The sequence below is a fragment of the Streptopelia decaocto genome, assembly GCF_964273445.1.
Source record: "Streptopelia decaocto genome assembly, chromosome: 1".
NCBI lineage: Eukaryota > Metazoa > Chordata > Aves > Columbiformes > Columbidae > Streptopelia > Streptopelia decaocto.
In genome coordinates, this window is record NC_138663.1 from 115,382,404 (window position 1) to 115,406,072 (window position 23,669).

Below are 23,669 nucleotides of genomic sequence, written 5' to 3' on the forward strand. Positions count from 1 at the left end.
AATGAGTCACATAAAGAATCAGTTACAAATCCTTTCTTTCTTTCTTCCCTTAACTCACTGTTATCCCCCTGTGATTTAAAATAGTGTTGGCCTGTGAACGGGCATCTGATTATCTCATAGAATGTTCAGTACAGCAGCTATAATTAAAAGTCCACAAACAAAATGAAAAAGAGGCAAAAAAAATCTATCCTCTCCTTGTCTACTGTCAAGTACTGAAAGAGGCTTAACATTACAAATAATATTCTTTGGTTTTCTCAGCAACAAACAGAAAGCAGGTAGGTTTACAAGCAGACCTTCCCAAATAACAGCTTAGGATAAATAGAGGAAACTTACTTTTTACAGTCATTGTATGTAAGCACCGCAGACAGTTGTTCAAAATTGTCAAAGTTATTTTTCTTTAGTTTTTCTTGAGCCACTGCAAGGAGGTAGTGGAGGTCTATTTTGTATTCATCTCTCACACCATAATAGTGCCCAAGGGTAATTACTTCATGTTCTGAAAACGCTCCATCAGTGATACTGACAATCAAATTTCTGTTCACAAGAACAACAGCTTACATTAATGTTAGGTAAAGTAGTTAAAACCAGTTAATAATCACTAAATTTCAGGGGGGGGGAAGGATTAAAATGCACTTGTTAAAAAATGTTGTATTTAGATCTTTAAAGAATGTATCCACTTATATTTGAAATCCAGATCTGTTCAAGGAGGTGTAATGGAAATTATCTGAACTCTTAATTTTTTACAGCATGTCCACATTTTGTCAATTAGTTGGCTATACCTACAAAAATACTTAATAATAATGATTGAAGTCTTTTACCTGGAGATGCCCTATTGGCATGGAATATTAGCAGAGATCATTTTTGTCATTGCATTTACCCAACAAGACAGTCAGTTAGTAAGATATGACCCTGTTTTGTTCCTAATTTGCATTCTGCAGCACATGATTAATTATCTGTAAACACAAAGTATCCACAATAACAGTTGCATAAAAAAGAGAGAGAGAATTAACATCAGCAAAGGGGAAGTGGGGCAGAAGATCCCAGTAGAGAACAGATAAATCAAGTGTCAAGCCACACTTCAGGAAGCATTGTGAAAGCTGGCCCTGCTGGGTAGCTTTTGGGGAAAAGCTGGAGGAAGGGAAACAGAAAATGGTCACAGAGAGAATGCAAATCACAGGCCCTGCTGGCAAGAATGGAAGACAGAAGGCAGCAGCAAGACCAGTTTATGCTTGGACACTGTCAGCAGAGAATCAAATACCATGCATGGAAGAGTCTGAGATGTGCTCTTCCACGATTGCTTGTGCTGCTCAGACAAATCAGCCCAGTCCAAGGAAATATTCCTGAGATCCACCTGATGGGCCAGTGCTGGCACTGAATAACTAGTCATTCCCATTAATATCAAGAATTTGTTACTTGTATTAGAGCTGGAGTGATTTCTGGGCAAGCTCCTGAAGGCAAATGGACACAGGCTTTGGAGTTTAAGAAGCAAGACTAGTAATTACAGTTCAGAACAATCTCCCTTTGCTTTACATTGTTGGTGGAGGGGAGAAGGACTAATTTTAAAGACTACATTGTCTTTGCAGTGGGGGCTTTGCTGCCTTCGATGATTACAGCGTTCTTCATATGCCCTGGATGTTGACAGAACATTAGAGAGGAAAAAAAAACGTAGCAAGGTACATGCCGAAACCTAGGAGGCTTCCTGCTCTCCTGGAACAAACTGGCCTGGACCACAGGTTACCTCAGCTGTTACAAGGCCTCTCATCAAACCCAACTTAGTGTAACTACATTGCCATTATCATCGCAAATGTCTGCCTCTGGTGAGCTCAACATAGGCCCACGGGCCTCAGTCAAAATTAGATTAATTATAGATAATACTTGTGGATAAAGTGCACTAAGAATAAACTTCACCAAAATTGCTGATGCAATTAGAGCTGTACATTGTGGTACCCTCAAGGGTACTGCAGCACTGTGATTATATATCGATCTTCGAAAACAAGCGGAACAAATTATTAGTTCTGACACAAGACTCAAACTTCTGGCTGCAGAATAGTTAAATCCTTGAATGCATCTGATAATCAGTATCTTAACATCCACATGTGAACCGAAAGCAGAGAAACTTAGTACCCTTCCAAACAGCAAAATTTTGTCAACAATTTTTCACTTGCTTCCTCTCAGAGGCTTGTGCAGTCCTGTTCAAACGAAGATATCTCTTCAGAGAACATGATTGTGCTTACACAGCTATTCAAAAAAAGGATGCTAAATACTGTATGGTGTCTACCTTGATTCAACTGCTGGGTTTTTTCATCTTAAATAAATCAGAAAGATCCTGTATTTGCAATAGCAGGAGATAAATATAAAGAAAAGACAAGTTGTTGACAGTAGCAAACCTTATTTGAGATTATGCAAATTCAATGACCAAATCTTGGTCCACCTACCAATATTGTAATTCTCTTGTCATTACTACTATTCCGCTTACTGAATATTATTATTTATATTGTAGCAGCATTTAGAGATCCAGTCAAAACTGGAGCCTCTTTCCTGAAGCCTACAGTAATGCTACTGCAAACCCAAAGAAGAGGCCAATACTGCCTAAGAAACCTGGCACTCTAAACACTTGGGCTGGCGAAACTGAAGGCATGGAGGTAACATCATCCATCTGAGTATTTCCACAGGCTGGATTTCCACACATGGCACCAATTTTTCCAGTGTCAGGATTTTAAAGGTCTTTTATTTTCTCAAGCCAGTCAGTGACAATCAAGGCAACAAAACTGCCAGATAAAATTATTATCTCATTTGGGAATTAAAGGAATATTCTAGTGATTGCTAGGGACTGATAAACAAGACCCAAGATTCACAAACAGAATTACATCTAAGTTCCTCCTGACAAAAACAAGCTGCAACAATTGTTCTCACAGCTTAGTTATATTTTGGTTTACTTTTTTCTTCTTTTTTTTTTTTTTTTTTTTTTGTTATACAAGAATAAGAGAGATTGCAATCTGAATTTGGTAGGCAAAGAATAAATAATAATTAACTGCTTAAGAGAGCTGTTTCTCAAGCTGAATTGAAGACAGACATCTTTGTTAAACTCAGATGGTTCTTTGTCTCTAACAGCAAACAGTGTTGCCAGTAGCTTAGGAGAAAACCAGACTGGATAGGAACATGTGATACGCAGGCATCTAAGTTTTAGTGGTTTCTTTTCTTCCCTTTTTAAAAGAGCTTTCAAGAGTTTTAACAAGAGCTTAGGGAATAGCTTCAGTGTACACCATGTATTTATTTCTTGGATCACGTGCCACAGATTTGGGTTCTGAAAGTAGCTGAAGTAAATTGCATAATAACAATTCTGCTTCGCTACATCATACTTTTAAGTGTATTTTTAAATGCGGCTCATATAAAATTACATAGGTAGAATCAAAGAAATCTGAACAGCCAAATTCATAGCACAGTAAAGCTTTAGCTGTATTTAAGATAAGAAAAGAGGATTATCATGCTGGTTGAAGCTGTCACACAGATAATTGGCTGTACTAAAAATAATGATTTGTAGTCAGTTATAATCACAAAATGCCACAACGGATTAAAAATAAGTAGTGATGTACCTAAGAAAATACAAAACTGAAAGAAAAATACATATTCTATTCATAGAAAAATAACTTTGACTTTTCATAGATGCAACGAAGTGCTCTTGCCTTCAGCATTAAAAGTGGAGGGTTTTGTTCTGAAATATTATACATAGATTAAAAAAAATAATAAGAAGAAAAGAGAGCCTTTGGATTATTGTATATCATATAAGTGAACAGAAACAAACAAAATCTACTATCACTATAAAACACAAAAGTTAAATGTTTCTTAGAGGCAAATTCTTCCTCTGGCAACGTGAATGCTTCCTGTCAGACCCCCCGAGTCACACAGCAGGAGGGACATGGATGACTGGTAGGTGCTCAGACTGGCCCAGGCGAGCACAGAGGCCAAGAAAGCATTTACTGCACAGATTCTGCTGCTTTCTCTCGTGCTTATGGTGAGGGCTACTGCATTTTTGTTGCTGAAACCAAGTGCCTCATTGCTATATAACTAGACCCATGGCACAGAACAGCACTACCCTAAATTAAATATCCGGGCTGTACACAGCTGAACAGAATATGACGTGATTAAATTTACACTCAACTGAGCCTCTCCTTGATAAAATAAAAATTCTTCCCTGCATTCTACAACTGTGCTCCACCAATTTTGTCATGCAAATCTTGCAAAACTTTGACTTGCTCTTAGTGTGTGTAAGAAGATAAAGTTTTGTGGAATATTATTTCATAATTTGAATTAAAAGCATAATAATTTTATTTTAAACAGTTATTGTGCATATAAATTAAAACTCTTTTCCAAATGCTATAAATTTTCCCCAGATATACATTAACTCCCAATTTTCTCCCCTTCTTACTCTGGTAATAACATTTTCCCTCTCCTCTTACTGCAATTAACAATCCAAAATCTTGCTTCTGTTGAGTAAAATATCTGAGTCTCAAAATATTTTGATCAAAACTATGGCCTCTTTTAGTTTAAATCCTACATTTTACTTTCTCATTTCTGAATACCAGGTTGTTTTAATTTCTCACTGCTTTCACTCTGAATTGCTGGAAGAACCTTCTACATATGTTCTGATGTGCTTCAGAAACAATTTCTGCCTTTGTGAGCATTTCTGTAGGGATGCCATTCTACACAATATACATCTATCTATATGCTTTAGTTATTATGACAGTGCCTAAATATGTGTTACCACTGTGAAAAACAAAAGCTTCTAGGTAAAATCTCCTCCCCTGTTCTACATCATTAACTTTTCCAGTACCCAACACAGTTCATATGCTCAAGTACTCTGGCTGTGAGATGAGATAAACTGAAATCAGCTCCCATTTCAACATGATTTCCTCTTTCAAGTATGTATAGAATCATAGAATCATAAAACCATTTTGGTTGGGAGAAACCCTCAAGATCACAGAGTCCAACAGGTAACCTAACACTGGCACTAAACTGTGCCCCTAAGAGCCTCATCTACACGTCTTTTAAATACCTCCAGGGATGGTGACTCCACCACATCCTTGGGCAGCCTGTTCCAGTGCCTGACAACCCTTTCCATGTGGAAATTTATCCCAATATCCAATCTGAACCTTCCGTGGCGTAACTTCTGGCCATGTCCTGAAATCAGCTTCCATTTCAGCACGATTTCCTCGTTCAAATATCTACACATTTGCTCATTGCCATATCTGGATCACTGCCAGAATCCAGACTTCTGCTACCCTTATCTATGCTGAAATTACTACCCAAGCATTAATTATTGCTCTCATTACTGCTTTCCAGTCTTTTTTAAAGATGCTGACCACTCCATCCTATAATTTCAATACACTTTGGTTCTGTGAAGACTATCAATGATTCAAAACCCAAATAACACCATTTTCAGGAGGCAACTCAATCATTCTTTCTTGAATTTCAAAACTACTAATTCATTTGTTTGACTCTCAGGATGGACTTTTCTTTATTTTTCAGTGTATATATTACTGCTGACATGACTTTCTTCACAACACCACATGCCAGCTCCATAAAAAGCAGATAGTTGTGCTTTTCAGCTTAAACTACCACATTTCTCTTTTTTCCTGGAGCATGGATTCACTTTCTTTCTCACACAGTCTCCAAGTAAATGCAAAACAAATGTATGCCATTTGTCAGCTTACACGTGCAGAAAGCATCAGGAAACAGTCATGCTCTATACATTTTGGGGGAATGTGCCTTCATTAAATCTCAAAAAACAAAATCCACTGTCTTACCTGAAAGGGTCATATTCAATCAACTTGGTATGCTCAGGGTCAGCAGCTGCAAACACCTGTCTGATTTCTCGAGAACGAGGTTCAGCTATGTCTTTCAGTTTCTTGAGGATGACACCAACATCAGCCATGGGGAACTTAAAGGAAAGCAAGACATCGGTTAGAGAGAAAGGCACTCTGCAACCAACTATGCATGCACCAGCAAGAGTTGTCAAGATGCAGGACAATGTTGAATTGCTAAGCAGCTAAGTACTACTAGTTTCTTCATTGTCTCACTTCAAATGCATAAATCAGCACTGTGTCAAGCTTGGAGGGAAGCTTACTACTGAAAAAAAATGCTTCCTACTGAGAATAAAAAAAAATGAAACAAAAATCATCACATCATGCACTCTCAGAAGGAGTATTCCAGCTACTTAAAAAGGCATCCATTCTTACTTCAAAGACTGAATTGTTAAAGCAGAGGCAGAAACATTTCAAGTACAGTTCTAACAACTTGGTCCTCACTTTATGTTGGTGCATCTTGCTTAATTCTCAATTAACAACATTCACCATGTTAAAAATTTTCATCATTGGCTTCAATGAACTGTTGAACAGATATTCATATTAGACTGAGTATGCTGTTTTACGTACTCAGAAGTAGCAGATTGAAAATTTGTTAGGAACCAATTGTTCCTATCATGTAAGTAGAATGCTTATTTCTGCAACTATAGGCCATTAAAATAAACTTAAATTTAGATAAAGAGAACTAGAGCACTTAAGCTTCCACCCTACATTCATATTGTTGTGTTTGAGCTCTACCAAAGATTTATTTGCTCCACTCATTTTTAAGATAAAACATCTATGTATTTAGTCATTAAATAGGGATTGAGTCCAAGCATGAATATCTGATACACCCACTCATCTGCCACGCTCTACCTAACCTATAAAATGTAATAAACTGTCCAAAAATAGTTTTTTACCATTTCTTCCAGTAAGCAACATTGCTTTAACTAGCAATTATTTGAAATTTGTTGTGACTGGTATTAAGGACCTAATCACAGCAAAGATTAGGCCTCACTCTGAATTATGCTGAAGTCTGTCCACAGCATTGTATCCATTCAAAGAGATCTAGAAAAGGGTATTTAAAGTCCCTAAGACACTGCCAGAGCAGTATAGAGTGATCCAAGTTTACAAAATATCTCAGAGGTTGCAGGTAACCTGCTCAGATTTAGAGAAAACAGTTGCTGCATGCGTCAAAACTGCCCCAGGTTACAACCGTGGCATGCGATGCCATGCAAGGCGTAGAGTGTGGAGCAGCTGCACCAGCAATCAAAAAGTTTCAGAGACAGCAGCTTTCTCAGTCCCCTCCCTAAGCTGTTATTGTTTGAGCTGTAAGCACACAGCTTTGTTGAAAAAGCAAGAAGCAGAAATTGCAAACTGATGGGACAGAAGGAATCAATCAGCAGAGTATTTAAAGATGGACAAAGTGTTCTGTCTATTAAAAAATCTGCCTTCTCTACATTATCAAAGCAGTTATTTTTACATCTTTTTTCTAAACTACATATTGCAAACGCCTACATAGACATTGAGTATCCAGGCAGCATGGCAATAACTCTTTACCCGCTTTCCCCCATTCTCATGCAATTGCTGACATGCTAGTAGTCACAAATCTAGTTTTGTTTGATTGTCTTGCTTAAGTCAGAGGTTATTATGTGGAATTCAATGGAAGTAAAACCAACCTCCATGTTTGTGCTGCAGAAGAGTACAAAATTTGAACAATTGAGACTGTTTAAGAGACGATTAATTCATTTCCAAGGAGGCACAGTGATGCCTTCTTTGAAAGAGTCCTCCTCAAACCTGGATAATACCAGCAGGACTGTGCACAACACACGTGCTCTGCTTTGCAAGCAAATTTACACGTTCTAAATGCATCTTTTTTCCTCAAATTGGATAAGAAACTAAAAGTGTTGAAAAGTTTTGAGAATTAGATCCTTAAAGTTACTTTCAGCACAGGTAGCAATCAAAAATTACAATACTCAATGTTTCTCCCCCCATAACTTAAAAACAATACAATAAATACAATTTTGAAGCAGAAACATAAAACTTTCCAAATATCTCATGTGGTGTCAAACAAATGTTTCAATGATGGCAAAATCAATTCCCACCTGCACAATGATTACCAATTAAAATTTCAACTAAATAAACATATGCCTATAGAAATGTGGTCAAAATGCATTTTCCATCTGGATTTCTTTCACCAGTTTTCAGAAAAAAATACTGATGCATTCTACTGAAAGAAAACCTTTGTTTATTCAGAAGGAAATTTTATTTTCTAATTTTAGAAAAAACCTGACAAATATTAATCTTAAAATTGTTTCCCCTTCTTCAAACCATCTTCTGCTCTTCTCTAACAATTGCTGAAGTTCTTGTGATTTGAGTATGAAAACCCCTGATGCCCTGAGGCAAACAGGGTTTGTCCTTACTTCTGGAGCTCTATTCAAAGGATGTGAATAAAGCATCTATCACTAGGAGAATAAACCTTTTTTTCTACTAGCTGTTTTAAAGTCATAGCTGTGCAAAGAACATTTCAAAATTCACTTTAAAGAAGTATTTTTAGTGTTGCTTCTTCCCATTTTGCAGATTTTATTTTGATAATATACAACCATTCAGTCTGGAAAACCAAAATCTCATCTCTTTGATCCAAGATAATCAATGCAAAAAAAGCAGTTCCAAAGAACACTTACAATCTAATGATGCACTCTGCATTTTGGAGAACAGCTTTGGTTTTGACTCTGCTCAGAGGAGAAACAGCCCAGCAGTAAGAAAACATAATGCATACAGCTTTGTATTTTACTGCTTAAAGCATTTAGCAGTCATAGCATTTCACATCAACACGAATTTTGCAGACCTTTCTCACTATTCCAGGGAAGGCAGGTGGTGCTAACTCCACATTAATTTACAAAGAAATCACACCGCTCTGCTATTTCCATTTGAGTGAGAACAGCACGTGTGGCTCAAAGGCAGCGGCAGCATCAGGTTGCTTCTACCTCTGCCTCAGCAGCACGATGGCATCAAGACTCGCAGTCCTCAAGGCTGTGCCAGGCCTCCTGGCGTCTTGGGAGTCCTGCAGATTCACTCACTTTGGTGAGCCAGCAGACAGGGAACAACTAAAACCTGCACTAAGAACCTCCTCCCTTCTCCAGCCACAAAAGATCTGGACAAAAGGGCAGACAACAGTATCTTGTAGTATCTTCTGGGTATTTTCTCTAGGGGTACTCTTAACAAGCCTTAGCAAAAGGATAGGTCTGGGAAAGGTCTGCCGAAGGCGCAGTTCATGCTGCCACCTCACCATGAGCTATGAAGCATGTGCACGACCCCAAAGTCCCCAGAGTACAGCCAAGTCCAAAGGCTGATGTTCAAGATCATCACACTGTGACAAAGCAACAATCCAGAAGCAGGATTGGGATGTAGAAATGCCTTGGCTTGAGGGCTGATGCTTTCTTAAGATCAGTCTCAGAGTGACTGGGTCAGAGTTGCATATAACAGGAATTTCCAAGTATATCAGTGTCGATTTATTCAAATATTGCAGCACAAACTTCACCATAAACAACAACAACAACAACAAAATCAACATTTCTTACCAAACCAACATAAAATCCCACAAAACACTCTGCAACTTTCCTATGGTTCTCCATCCCTGTATTGTTCCTTTTTTGACCTCAGTGACAATTGCTATAGAACAGCGAATTACCTCCTATTGGATAAATGTCTGGCTTTGGCGAATAAGGGCTTCTTTATCATCCATTTGTGTAATGACTGGTAGCATTAAGTACGCATTAGAAGAGGCACCCCAGCTCTCTATTTATTGTTGCTCTCCCCTCTGAAGACAACACCAAAAGACAGTGAAACTCAGTACAAATTGTAAGCTTGAATTACTAACTGTGATATGAATTTCTAATATTACAAGAGAAACGTTTCGGCAGACAAATATGTATAAACCCCCAAAAATGAAATCAGGGAATAAAGCAGCCTCATCGGTAAGACTCTAAATTGGACGTGCCCCCATTTTGAGTACTGTGCACTGCTCCAGCCTTGACATCTCACAGTGTCCTTGCAAGAACAGATCAAAAAGAGTGAGACTCTTATCTGGATAGGATTGGGCTGAGGGGAAAAACGCGTGGGATTTACAAAATTATGAAAGTAGTGTATAAGGTAAATGAGGATCTTCACCAAGCCCCAGAACATAAGAAGTGGCACTGAAACTAGTGGGAGGTGGGTTTAAAACAGATAAAATATATTTCCTTCTTTTATCATCTATTTTTTTGCAAAACAGGCAGTAAACTTTTCAACTTGCTGCCACAGAAAGCTGTGGAAGCAGACAGTATCTGTAGGTTCAACAAGGCTTGCATCAATTCAGGGACAAAAGGTCCACAAACAGCCTCAAGAATGAATAGGCAGGGCTATACCTTCTCACAACCCCTAATACAATAAGAGTGGATGCTGAGAAAGTAGAAGGGGAATGGACAGTAAAGAGTGAACCAGGCTTGCATGTGCTCCCTACGTAGCATCTCCTAAATCCATTGCTATACAGAGAGCACTGAGCTGTGAACTTTAGGTGAAGAAACTAGGCATAAATAATTCTGAAAAATAAATACATACGATACAGTACTTAAAGGTAATAGAAAATAACAAGAGCTGCTTCACCTCATTTGCATGCTTCTCCATATAGTTGAATGTGTACTCATCAGCACCCACCAAAAGAAAGTTGTGACCATGGAAACAAACTTCAGCTCCAACAAACAGATCCTGAGCCTTGAAGTATTCAGATGGCTCACTCTTAAGGAGCTCCTGCCCAGGCTTCTTAATGCGACCTCTTTCCAAGAACTTCCCACCAAGTATCCCTATGGGAAAAAAATTGTAAATAATTAATTGTGGCTTTACTTGGGGGGAAAAAAACCAAAAACCTGATGAAAGAAAACCCAAAAAGCAGCCCGAACCAGCTGGTTTGTGTTTAAACATCAGTTTTCATCCTTGAGTTTCCTGTTTCATAATAGAGTCTTCCCTTCCCCCTCATTGCTAACAGAGAACTGCCTGGCAGTGTCCACAGCAACAGTTACATTGTGCATATTGTGTGACATGTCTCATTTGAATGCCTGCCAAACACCTTCCCTTTTTTTCTTTTCTTTAAAATGGGACAGAAATGTACCTCTTCAAATAGTTCCCACAACCCTGTCGCCAGCCTTGAGACTAACCCTTAAGAAACATTAAGATGCAAAATGTAAGATGCAGGCAATTATCCTTGAACTGTTAAAGCAAAAAAAGAAAAGAAAAAATCACAACTTATAATAGCACAGTTCTACAAAGATCATGAATTCTAGTGCACTATAAATCTAATTTGTTTTTAAGGGCTTTTGAATGTTTAAAAGAAAAAAAAACAAAACACACACACACCACTGAAGTGACTGACACTGTCTTCCAAATACTGTTCTGCCAATGCAATTTAATTGCAATCTGTTATTTCCTTTGTGAGCTGGGTATGTCACATAATTTCTTTTCACATTATAATGATTTTATTCATGCCACTGGAAAGTGCATGCAGTGCTCAAGGGTATGTGAGATACTAAAAGGAACATTTCGCTTTACAGTAGTATCTTCTGGTGCACCAGAAGTTTGCCTTCCATATACCAAGCTTTCTAGAAAACATTCTGTCACATGTTCGGTTTCATCAGGATATGTGCCCTACAACAATTCTGGAGTGCCTGGGGTTCATTTCCTGTTTATATTTGAGCTTCCAAGCCAAAAGTCAAAAAGCATAATTTAGTAACATTTAATTACGTCTTACACATTAGGTAGAGAAGCAAGTCAAATAAAAGGATGAAGAACAGTGTAGTAAATGTTCTTTATAGTCAAAATTATAAATGAATGTGAAACCCAAACTACTTATTAAACCAGAATTTGGATCAGATGTCTGTCTTAATTGCTTTACTAGCACCATAAAAGCAAAAGACAAAACCCACACCATGGTAATGGTCAGGTCTAGCTTGAATAAAAAAAATATTCAAATCACTAACTCTAATCTTAACACAATCTTTTTCACTTAGCTATTAAAACAAATATGAAATTTTAGGTTATATAATCCTGGCAACTATTTGTAATATTTAAACAGAATGGGTCACTGTAGGATTGGAATTTCACTCCTGACTCCGCATTTCCCTGCAATTGGGCACTTAGATTGGAAATTTACCTTAATGCTTCTGTCCCATAATTGTTTTTAAATGTTACAAGCTAGCACATTTCACGTGGCATAAAGAAAAACAACAAAAAATGTCTTACTAGTTTAGAGATTTTATACTGAAACCTGATTAGATATTTTGATGGAAATCTACAAGAGCCAGGCTCAAAGCACAAAATAAACAACACAACCAAAGATCCTCTTCCATTAAGATCAGATCAGACTTTGCAGGTGTTTGTACAGCTGTTGGCTTGCTCTTACACTGAGTAAAAAGGGAGTTGTGATCTCCTACATGGGGAGCCAAAGTTCTCATTCTTTGACCCCCATCTCAACAAGGGCTTCGAGATGTCCAGCTCTGTGCATTTATAGTGTTTAATAGTGTTACTAATTTTCCTGTTTGACTAACCTGATCTCCTTCTACAACAAGGTGACCCACTTAGCGGATGAGGGAAAGGCTGTGGATGTTGTCTACCTAGACTTCAGTAAAGCCTTTGACACTGTTTCCCAAAGCATTCTCCTGGAGAAATAGGCTGCTCACGGCCTGAACTGTCGTATGCTTCTCTGTTTAATAAACTGGATGGATGGATAGGCCTGAAGAGTTGTGGTGAATGGAGTCAAATCCAGTTGGCAGCTGGTCACGAGTGGTGTTCCCCAGGGCTCAATATTGGGGCCAGTTCAGTTTAATCTCTTTATCAATGACCTGGATGAGGGGATTGAGTACACCCTCAGTAAGTTTGCAGATGACACCAAGCTTGGTGGGAGTGTTGATGTGCTGGAGGGTAGGAAGGCCATACAGAGGGATCTGGACCAGCTGGATCTCTGGAGTGAGGCCAATTGTATGAGATTCAACAAGGCCAAGTGCCGAGTCCTGCACTTGGGTCACAATAACCCCAGGCAGCGCTACAGGCTCAGAGAAGAGTGGCTGGGAAAATGCCCAAAGAAAAGGACTTGGCGGTGTTGATTGACAGCAGGCTGAACATGAGTCAGCAGTGTGCCAGATAGCCAAAAAGGTCAACAGCATCCTGGCTTGTATCAGGAATAGTGTGGCCAGCAGGATTAGAGAAGTGATTGTGCCACTGTACTCGGCACTGGTGAGGCCCCACCTTGAATCCTGTGTTCAGTTTTGGGCCCCTCATCATAAGAAGGACATTGAGGTATTAGAGACAGTTTAGAGGAGGGTGACAAGGCTGGTGAGGGGTCTGGATTACAAGTCTGATGAGGAGCAGCTGAGGGAACTGGGGCTGCTCAGCTTGAAGAAAAGGAGGCTGAGGGGAGACCTTCTCGCTCTCTACAACTACCTGAAAGGAGGTTGTAGCATGGAGGGTGTTGGTCTCTTCTCCCAAGTAGCAAGTGATAGGACAAGAGGAAATGGCCTCAAGTTGCACCAGGGGAGGTTTAGATCTAACGTTAGGAAAAAATTCTTCACAGAAAGGTTTGTCAGGCATTGGAACAGGCTGCCCAGGGAAGTGGTTCAGTCACCATCCCTGGAGGGGTTTAAAAGATGTAGATGAGGTTCTTAGGGACATGGTTTAGTGGTGGACTTTGCAGTGTTAGGTTAATGGTTGGAATCGATAATCTTAAAGGTCCTTTGTAACCTAAATGATTCTATGATAATTGTGTGAAGTACTTCTCTGCAACCTTCAGGTTGCTGGATTGAGAAATGTAACAGCAACTTTATTACTTCCATCTTAGGACTGAGATTTGGAACATTTTTACTTGCCCATTTGTATCAATTCATGCAAATAAAAAGGCAAAAATAGCCCTTTAAACCTGCACACAAAAGGGATGGTCATGTCGTCATTTTGGGAGCCATTTACTGTTTTAACTCATCCCCTCTCTAAGATGTGCTCAACCTTACTCTTCTCATACTCCATCTGCTTCAACACTTTCTCTTCTCACACATGAATGTTCTTTTCACTCCCATTTTGCATGCCTTGCTTCTTTTTCCTAGCCACTCCTATCTGACCTCTACAAAGATTTATTCTTAACCTCAAAGAAACCCATTCACTTTTCCTTCAGACATGACTAAAATCACAGAATAACAGAATGTTAGGGATTGGAAGGGAATCCCCCCGCCAGAGCAGGAATACCTAGATGAGGTTACACAGGAAGGCGTCCAAGCAGGTTTTGAATGTCTCCAGAGAAGGAGACTCCACAACCCCCCTGGGCAGCCTGTTCCAGTGCTCTGTCACCCTCACTGAGAAGAAGTTTCTTCTCAAATTTAAGTGGAACCTCCGATGTTCCAGTTTGCACCCATTACCCCTTGACCTATCATTGGTTGTCACTGAGAAGAGCCTGGCTTCATCCTCGTGACACTCAGCCTTTACATATTTGTAAACATTAATGACATCACCCCTCAGTCTCCTCCAAGCTAAAAAGACTCAGCTCCCTCAGCCTTTCCTCATAAGGGAGATGCTCCACTCCCTTCATCATCTTCATGGCTCTGCACTGGACTCTCTCCAGTAGTTCGCTGTCCCTCTTGAACTGAGGGGCCCAGAACTGGACACAATATTCCAGATGTGGTCTCACCAGGGCAGAGTAAATGGGAAGGAGAACCTCTCTCAACCTACTAACCACACCCTTCTAATACACCCCAGGATGCCATTGGCCTTCCTGGACACATGGACACAGTGCTGGCTCATGGTCATCCTGCTGTACACCAGGACCCCCAGGTCCTTTTCCCCCACACTGCTCTCCAACAGGTCAGTCCCCAACTTATAGTGGAACCTGGGGTTGTTCCTGCCCAGATGCAAGACTCTACACTTTCCCTTGTTATATTTCATTAAATTTCTCCCCGCCCAACTCTCCAGCCTGTCCAGGTCTCACTGGATGGCGGCACAGCCTTCTAGCATGTCAGCCACTCCTCCCAGCTTGGTGTCATCAGCAAACCTGCTGATAGTACACTCTATTCCCTCATCCAAGTCACTGATGAATATATTGAATAATACTGGTCCCAGTACTGACCCTTGAGACACTCCACTAGATACAGGCCTCCAACTGGACTCCGCTCCACTGACCACGACTCTCTGGCTTCTTCCCTTCCGTCAGTTCCCAGTCCACCTCACTACCCGATCATCCAGACCACACTTCCTCAGTTTAGCTGCGAGGATGCTGTGGGAGACTGTGTCAAATGCTTTACTGAAGTCAAGGTAGACCACATCCACTGCTCTGCCATCATCTATCCACCTGGTTATGTCTTCATAAAGGGCTATGAGGTTGGTTAAGCATGACTTCTTGGTGAAGCCATGCTGACTGCCCCTAATGACCCTCTTATCCTTGATAGGCCTTGAGATGGCACCAACGATAAGTTGTTCCATCACCTTTCCAGGGATGGAGGTGAGGCTGACCGGTCTATAGTTACCCGGGTCCTCCTTCTTGCCCTTTTTGAAGACTGGAGTGACATTTGCTTTTCTCCAGTCCTCAGGCACCTCTCCCGTTCCCCACGACTTAGCAAAGATGATGGAGAGTAGCCTAGCAATGACTTCAGCCAGCTCCCTCAGCACCCGTGGGCGCATCCCATCAGAATCCATGGATTTATGGATGTCTGGATTGCTTAACTGGTCCTTAATCCAGTCCTTATCAACAAAGGCAAACTCCTCCATTGTCCTGACTTCCTCTGGTGCCTCAGGGCAGGATGAGGAAGAGATAGAGAGAGAGAAGAGAGGGGGAGAAGCAACAAAAGAAAGTTGGAAACAAAGAAAATTCTACAGTCTCAGGCCTCTTCTCAACTACTGCTCTACCTCCCCCCAATCCTACTTCATATCCTGCCTCTTCAGAGCTGTTCTCACTAAACTCTCCAATGGCTAGTTCTCAGCCACATCCTTCCACTTAATCTTTCTACCACCTCTGAAAGTCAGCTACTCCACCCACTTCAATATCCTAAGCAAGTTAAAAACCCATTTCCTTGCCTTTCATGTGCATCTTAAAGCATTTCTTACTGTTTGTATGCAAACTTGCCCATTTATTGTTTATTGACTAGCAATGTTCAATGGGCCCCCAGCTGCAACCCCAGCATATATTCTTGTTCCAAAACAACAAGAAGCCAGAAAGCAATCTCTGGTCTGGCACCCATGCTGGCAAGAGCCTGACCGACAGACTACATCCACACTGCATGGTGTGTGGCCCTGGCTCTGCTCTGTGTGCTGTGTGACAAACCTGGGGTCTTCAAACACAGCTACTCTTTGTGTCTTCAAACTGTTTGAAGACATGTAAGGGCCATGCTGCAGTCCAACAGAGTGGTGTTTTATAGCATAAAACTTAGGGTATGTATTGCAGCTGAGTGTGGCAGAAGGGATTTTGAAGTGAGCAAAACCTCCTGGGATACTGACAGATGACTGATAAGGGTGGAGCAAGCCAAACCTGGTGCAGCCTTGTCCTTACTGCCTTGCAGGAGGCTTTCCTGGAGTTAAGAATCCTCCAGGAGGAGCCTCGGGCTCTCTGGGACCTTGTCTAGTTGGAATGGTGCAAAGGAGAACCAGGAGTGACCAAGCAGGCAATACAGATTATGAGGGTCCAAGATTCAAACTGTTCTCTGGACTTCTTTAATTTAACGGTGCAGCTGTGCCCTTAGCATCCTTTGTGTCTCCAGACATAAAGAACACTATTCAAACATGTCACTCACCAGTGCAGGACTAAGCTGCTCTTGAACCTCACAGCAGCATTATATAATAAATATAAACATACATGTATATATCTTTATCTGTAATAAAAGAAGTTGCATAAATTACACACCACTGGATGGCAGGAAACCAGTAAAATAATGCTGAAAGGAAACTGTTGCCATAAACAGTGTTAAATCCTGACGTTGCAGTACAGCAGGACTAACTGGGAATGCTCGCTGAAACTTAGGCAGGTACTCTACACATTCTCAAAATATTTCTCAGAGAATTGCTTGTATTTTAATTGGGGGTGAGGTCACTACTTATGCATTCATAGCATAGTTGAGTATGACCACAAATGTTATTAGAAGTTCTTTGCATTGAAAAGGCTCAGGCTTTCCCAAAAACCTACTCATGTGCATGGCACTTAAAATGCCTTAGTAGCACCACTGGCACAGAAAGAGTTCTCTAGAAATACAGGCTATAGATATTCACTACTCCTTCATTTTTTATGGATGTGAAGTTCATCATAGGTCTGACAATTATTAACATCGGAAATAATTTTCCATAAAGGCTGAATGTAGGGTCACAAGAATACTTAGCCTTTAACTGTAAGCTGAATGACTGGACCTCAGAAAGTCAACTGCTGGCACCAGAACCTGAAGCAAAGGGGAGTGACCAGCTCTCCCTAGAACAGTCTTTGCTCTGGACAGTGAGCTGGGAGCACCATATACTTTAGTAGTGAGCACAGTGAGCCGGTCAAGTATATCTGGAATAACATACTATGGTGCCCTGTGCCAAGAAGGTCATATACGGCAATTCAAGCAGTATGAAAAGAGTTAGTCATGATGTTCCACGAGAACCTAACATGGTAACGAAGGAAACCTTCTATTACCCTTTTTCCCTGTCTTTGAGAGAATGTGATTTCCTGACGTTTTCTGCTCTGTGGTTTTATCAGAGGCTGACAGCAGCTTTTAAGAGTCAGTCCTTCAAACACACATGTTGAGAGGTGTCCGAGCAGTTCTGTATGTTAACTGCTCTGAAACTGTTGCTGTAGGTGTTCTGTGGGCTTCACAAAAATACCCTAATCTCTCCAACAGGTTCATGCTTCCCTGTCTCTCAGAATGACTTCGAACATCCTTCCCAGCACTATATCCTTCCATCCATGTGCAAGACACTCCACAGAAATAAAAAGATGCTGAAAATCACAGAGCCTTTCATATCCCCAGCTGGAGGCAGCCCACAATGGACAACAGTCATCAAAAGAATTTAACCATGACAACATCAGGTGATCAATCTCCAGCAACAGGATAAACATGATCAAGCAACTGAGAAGTAACAAAGCATTTGTCACTTAAACACTGGTCATCTGGCTCTTGAAATTCACTTCAGTATTATACACATACACACACATACATACAGATAATAGCATGGGACAATCTTCATACTTTATATGCTCAATGCTACATGATTAATTATATATTATGTTAAAAAATATCACAGCTGTTTTGCTTTCATGAGCTGTTTCTATACAATGGATGCTATATAGATATCATAACACCATAACACAATCTTGCAAAACAAAGGATTTACTCTTTCATTCTTGATGTCTTACATTTCCTGTTTCTATTTAGCATCAGTTATAATTTAATTCCTGTATGTTATCCACAACAAAAGCAAACATTTAAAGGCCAAATTTGCAAATTAAAATGCAATTAAAGTTCTAAGGCATTAAAGTTCCAGCTCCCAAAGGATATTGTGAAGTACTGTCATACTATGAACAGTGTTATTCTGAGTGATGAAGATTATAAATTACTATGACATAGAACTATGCAAGATAATGCAGTAGACCTGCTGATGTAATTCTCCTTGCATTTAAAAATCCATATCCCTGCTTCTGCTAGTGATGAGTCTGGCCACAGTGTTTACTATAAACTCCAATCAAACGAGCAGGGCAACTGGGATTGATTATAAGACATTACTACATCTTACCTGTGTTTCGCTGTGTATGTTCAAAAACTGAAATGGTGTCATCGCTCAGGAAGTAGCAAATAAGGAATTTCCGATCCTTGTCAATAGGACTATCTGTGACGAGTTTTGCAAGAAAGCGCAGGATGTTACTTTCCAGGCCATATCTAAAAAGCAAAAGAAGAGGTAAGAAATCAAAAATGGAGTATGAGAACATTTTTCATCACTAAGAGATGCACCCTTCTGAGTTTTGTAGCACACCTTAGTTATTCCCACATCAAGAAGGGAAATGGCATAAGATTCCCTGCTTTGTCAAAAACCGTTTTCAGCTTAAATTAATGAAACCAGATAGAGTCAGCCAGACAGAAAGGAATCATTTTCAGGGGAAAATTACTTCTCTGCCACAGGTCTGGAATGAATTTGTACTCAAATTCAGTTGCAAATCAAGCTCTAAGTTTCTTTCCAGAAAATTTATAAAGGAAGAATACATTTAGGTACATGTATTTTCAAATCAAATTCTGAATAGCAATACATACTAGGATTATCTCCACAAAATCAGGCCCACCAAATGATCTTACTGGTTGGATATTTATTGAGTGATTGTGTTTTAAATTATTTACAGTACTGCCATATGCACTACCAATACATTTCAAGCCTTTTTCTTCTTTTACAGAGGTTCTACAGGTGAATCTCTAGTATGTGACTTTGCTTTCCACTTAGGCTTCAAAAACCACTGCCTGAGAAACCATTTCATAATGGAAAGTAAAGGATTAATGCTTTAATACTGCTATAGTAAACTGCATGAAATTCAGCAGACAAAATAAGTAAATGCCAGAAAGTCAAACAGAAAAACAAATCAGTGTTGGACTGCTGAAGCACACAAAAACCCAGACTAATTCCTGGACTAGAACCTCCATCAAACTCCCACTGAAGACAGCAGAAGGGAAGGAGGTGGGGAATAGGAGGCTCAGAATATTTGCCTTCTCAAAAGAGAAATTTTGCTGAGTTCAGAGAAAATTGGAGTACTGTATCATTAAAAAAGTCCTCATGCACCTATCCCTTAAGAGTCTGATGAGCTACATATTTTGCTAAAAAAATGACATCTGTACTTAACATTTACCTCCTTCACAAAAAGACAGAATTAAAACTGTTGGAATTATTTTTCACTGAAATACCTGTCTTTCTCCATTAATTTCTTGAAATCTTTTTTGGGAGGCTTAAGCAGCAGACCCATGCAGGAGCACAGAGAATCCTCTTCAGAACCAAATCCATTATAAGGAGGAAATGTTTTTTCTGGCTTTGGAGGTGGTGGAGCCTTATATGGAATTGGGGTAAAATCCTCTACAAGAAAGACAGCAAGATCTATTTATTACTGTTCCAATTAAGCCATTTTACTATGGATTTTAACTTCCAATATGAATACTTATTAGCCTATTTCTGTAGCAGATAGCTGATCAAAGTCAAACCAGGATCCCTCCTACTGTTACAGGGTAGAAAAAGATTCTACAGAAGCCACCATAAAATTACTGTTTCTTCAAAGGTTTCAGGATTTCATCTATATCTTAAAATGCTTGACAAATATCATTAAGATACACAGGCAAAAGGACAGATAAATATTGTTTCAAAAAGGGATAAAATAATAAATTAATAATTCTAAATTAATTTTTCAGTTTTATCCTTTGAGACAACATGATAGAGTAAATACTTGGCTTATGAGTTTCCCGCTCTCTGCTTTTTGCCAGAGGAAAATAAATACATAAAATGTTATTCATTATTTAAAGCATACATATATGAAAAGAATTTGGTACATTGAAGCCAATAGCTTCAGTCCACAATTCTCTTTATCCAGAGTTTTGGAACCTTTGTTTTTACCCATTTTCCCCAGCCTCAAGTCTTTCCTCGCAGTGACCAATGGTCTTGACTATCCCAGATACACAGCAGGAGTTCTCCTGACTCAGCAGAGACTTGTCTGGTCAGGAACCTGAACTCACTTCCCATAGGGGTTACTTCCAAAAGCCCTGCTGCCCTATGGTCACTCCTAACTCCTCTTTTGGTGAAAAACTTGCTGTATCATTTGGCCCCTTGTTGCTTCCCTGTACTGCCCTTTTGATGCAACACAGCTCCCAGCTGCCAGTGGGGTTCATGAAAAATTTCAACTGCGTAATACAATCTGCTGGTTAAATAAGGTTATTGGAAAACGGAAAAGGTGAAAGGAAAAAAGTAATTTGTACACAGGAGAAAACAAATGGGCAGACCTAAGGAAAATGAAGACATAAATCGTAGAAACACAGGATAATTCAGGCTGGCTGGTACCTCGGGAGGTCTCTAGGGTGGTCTCCTGCCCAGGACAGGATCAGCCTCGGGCCAGACCAGGTTGCTCAGAGCTGTGTCCACTTGGGGCTTGACACTTCCCAAGATGAAGCCTGTACAGCCCTGGCAGCCTGCTCCAGGGAGGAAAGATTTTCCTGATATCCGACTCTGAGCCTCTTGTTTCCGCTCATGAATGTTGTCTTGTGCCCTCCCACCTGTGAAGAGCCAGGCTGCCTGGTCTCAGCAACCTCCCCACGGGTGGGTGCAGGCGGCTGCTCAGTTCCCTGCCCAGGCTGAGCATCCCTGCTCCCTGGGCACTCCTCAGCCCTGGGGCCTCCCCTGAACTTGCCCTGGTTGGTCCATGTCTTCCTGTCCTGGCAGACCCAAAAGGGGACACAGCACCTCAATGAAGTCTCACAAGCACTGAGCAACAGGGAATAGTCACTTCCCTCAATTTTGGGGCAGCCAAGGCTGCAGCTGTAGCCCCATCCCAGCTCCAGAACCCACAGAGTCCTTCCCGCACCAACACAGGTGCAATGAGAAGGTCAGAGATAACTGCGGTCCCACTCGTTACGGCACTGCCTGCATAGTGGCGCACCACTTCCACACTCGGGTGGGCTGGAGATGCTCCCCTGAAGAACAGAAAGCTGGCTGGCCTGGTAAGTGAAAAAAACATGAGGCAAACTGGAAGAAGATGGATCACAAACTACAGGCCAGGGGGCAAGGAGTGTTATAAGTGACCAACATATAAAAGTGGACCCTATGAAATAAAGCATTTCTCTTTAAAGTTAACTTTTCTACCCAGAACTGAAGAGAGATGAATAATCTAAACTTGTAGCATGAGTTTTCATGCAAACAGAGAAGGACAAAACTGCTGTTGTTCTGAATAATTTCTGGATTGGTTTGTGACTAAAATGTTTCACATATGGCTATATCCAAAGATCAAAGAAACATACTGTCTAAAAATCTGACCTGCCTAACAGTAGTATGAAGCAGAAAAATATAGAAAGCATTCAGACATCAGAGTTTTTCTTTAACTTGAAAACACAATAAGATCATGTTTGGCCTTTATCTCTTAGAAGAATATGGTCTGACTTGAAAAGCTGATCACCGAATCAAAGAATTGAAGAATCATACAATCATTGTGGTTGGCAGAGACCCTCATGACTGAGTCCAAGCATAACCTAACCCTGGCACTAAACCATGTCCCTAAGAACCTCATCTACACATCATTTAAACACCTCCAGGGATGGTGACTCCACCACTTCCCTGGGCAGCCTATTCCAATGCCTGAAGAAATTTTTCCTAATATCCAATCTGAACCTTCCCTGGTGCAACCTGAGACCATTTTCTCTTGTCCTATCACTTGCTACTCAGGAGAATAAAGCAACACCCTCCATGCTACAACCTCATTTCAGGTAGTTGTAGAGAGCGAGAAGCTCTCCCCTCACAACCCCCTTTTCTTTAGGCTAAATCAAGAGAGGGTTTTGCAAAACCATGCCAACATTTTCCTCCATAATGAGTACATGTGCTCTTTCTGTGATTCAGAAGTAAAAAGGCCAAGCCCATATGCAAAATAAAGTCCACTCAGAAACTTTCAAAGCCATCTGCACTGTGACATAGTAAGTGTATATGCAGACACGCACAAAAAAACTATTTTCTAAATACAGTTTGTGACAAAACCGCCCCTCGGGACATTCGCGGTGTGCCCCGTTATGTAACTTCTACACGCCGCTCTTGTGACACACACGGAGCGCGCCAATCGACGTACAGCGAGGCAGAAAGCAAGCCCCGATACCCACAGGTGCTGAGCGGGCGTGTGCCAAGCGCCGCGCACGGACGGACAGACGGAGCGGCCCGTGTCCCGACGCGGGTTTCCCGCGGCGGCGGGGGAGGGAAGAGGGAGCAGCACGAGGGGCGGCAGGCGCGCGCCGGCGGCTCCCGCGCTCCCACAGCGCCACCTCGTGCCCGCGCCCCCACCGCAACGCGGGCTCTGCCTCATTGGGATCTCGGTGCTGCTTACAAACCTTGATTTTTTAATTATGCACTGTGTTAATCTGCACTAGCATTTTCTCCCTCAAAGGCCGGAGGTTTGTGACAATGTATTTTTGGCATAAACAAACGCCTTCTCTTTGCGCGGCTGCAAATAACACCCCTCCTTCCAAAACGTGTTTGGGAAGCCAGGGCATCCAGTTGAACTGATAAACTTGCAAGACAAGCTAATGTGTTTACATGCAGGTCACAGTGTATGCACAGTAACACTCACTCATAAGGCATTGATTAAGAAATGCTACAACATTTCCCTGTGTATGTCCTTTAGCCCATATGGATGAAAATCAGATTTATAAACTAAAAGGGAACTACAAATTAAGAGGAATATCGTGTTATTCCTCTTATCCCATTATCCCTGTTATCCCATTATCGCCCCAGAGAGTATATTAAATCCCTCATAACCCAAACTTGGAGTAAACGACATCCACAGAGAAGTTCAGTGCTTTGGTTCCCGTCCTTTCCCTGGTACAAAATGACCTTGCTTCACTCAGATTCACTAACAAGAACACCGCAAACATCCTGCCTTGTGCCACCTACAGTTTCCAGGATTTTAAAGGATTATGTATTTAGAGTCTCTCCTGTGAATGAGGAAATTCTGAAAGAAATTGCCATGGAGAAATGCAGTTTACCAAACTAGTTACAAGCTCATTTCTACAGCTTTTGAAGAGCCAGCTAGGTGCAGTAGACAACCATACCAGAGCCTCATTTCATCTTTGCTGTGCCACACACCAT

At 40.8% G+C, this 23,669-nt stretch overlaps 1 protein-coding gene across 2 annotated transcripts in view; it reads right to left on the reverse strand.

The window, feature by feature from the left end:
* The window catches only part of EFHC2 (EF-hand domain containing 2), a 66,939-nt gene that overhangs the window by 9,929 nt on the left and 33,341 nt on the right, over window positions 1-23,669 (reverse strand). For both annotated transcript variants that reach the window (XM_082070753.1, XM_082070754.1), the window contains exons 8-12: window positions 19,751-19,916; window positions 18,600-18,742; window positions 10,482-10,678; window positions 5,802-5,935; window positions 334-531 (exon numbers count right to left, since the gene is read on the reverse strand). In XM_082070753.1, the coding sequence (XP_081926879.1) occupies window positions 334-531; window positions 5,802-5,935; window positions 10,482-10,678; window positions 18,600-18,742; window positions 19,751-19,916 (838 nt within the window). The remainder of the gene's footprint in view (window positions 1-333; window positions 532-5,801; window positions 5,936-10,481; window positions 10,679-18,599; window positions 18,743-19,750; window positions 19,917-23,669) is intronic.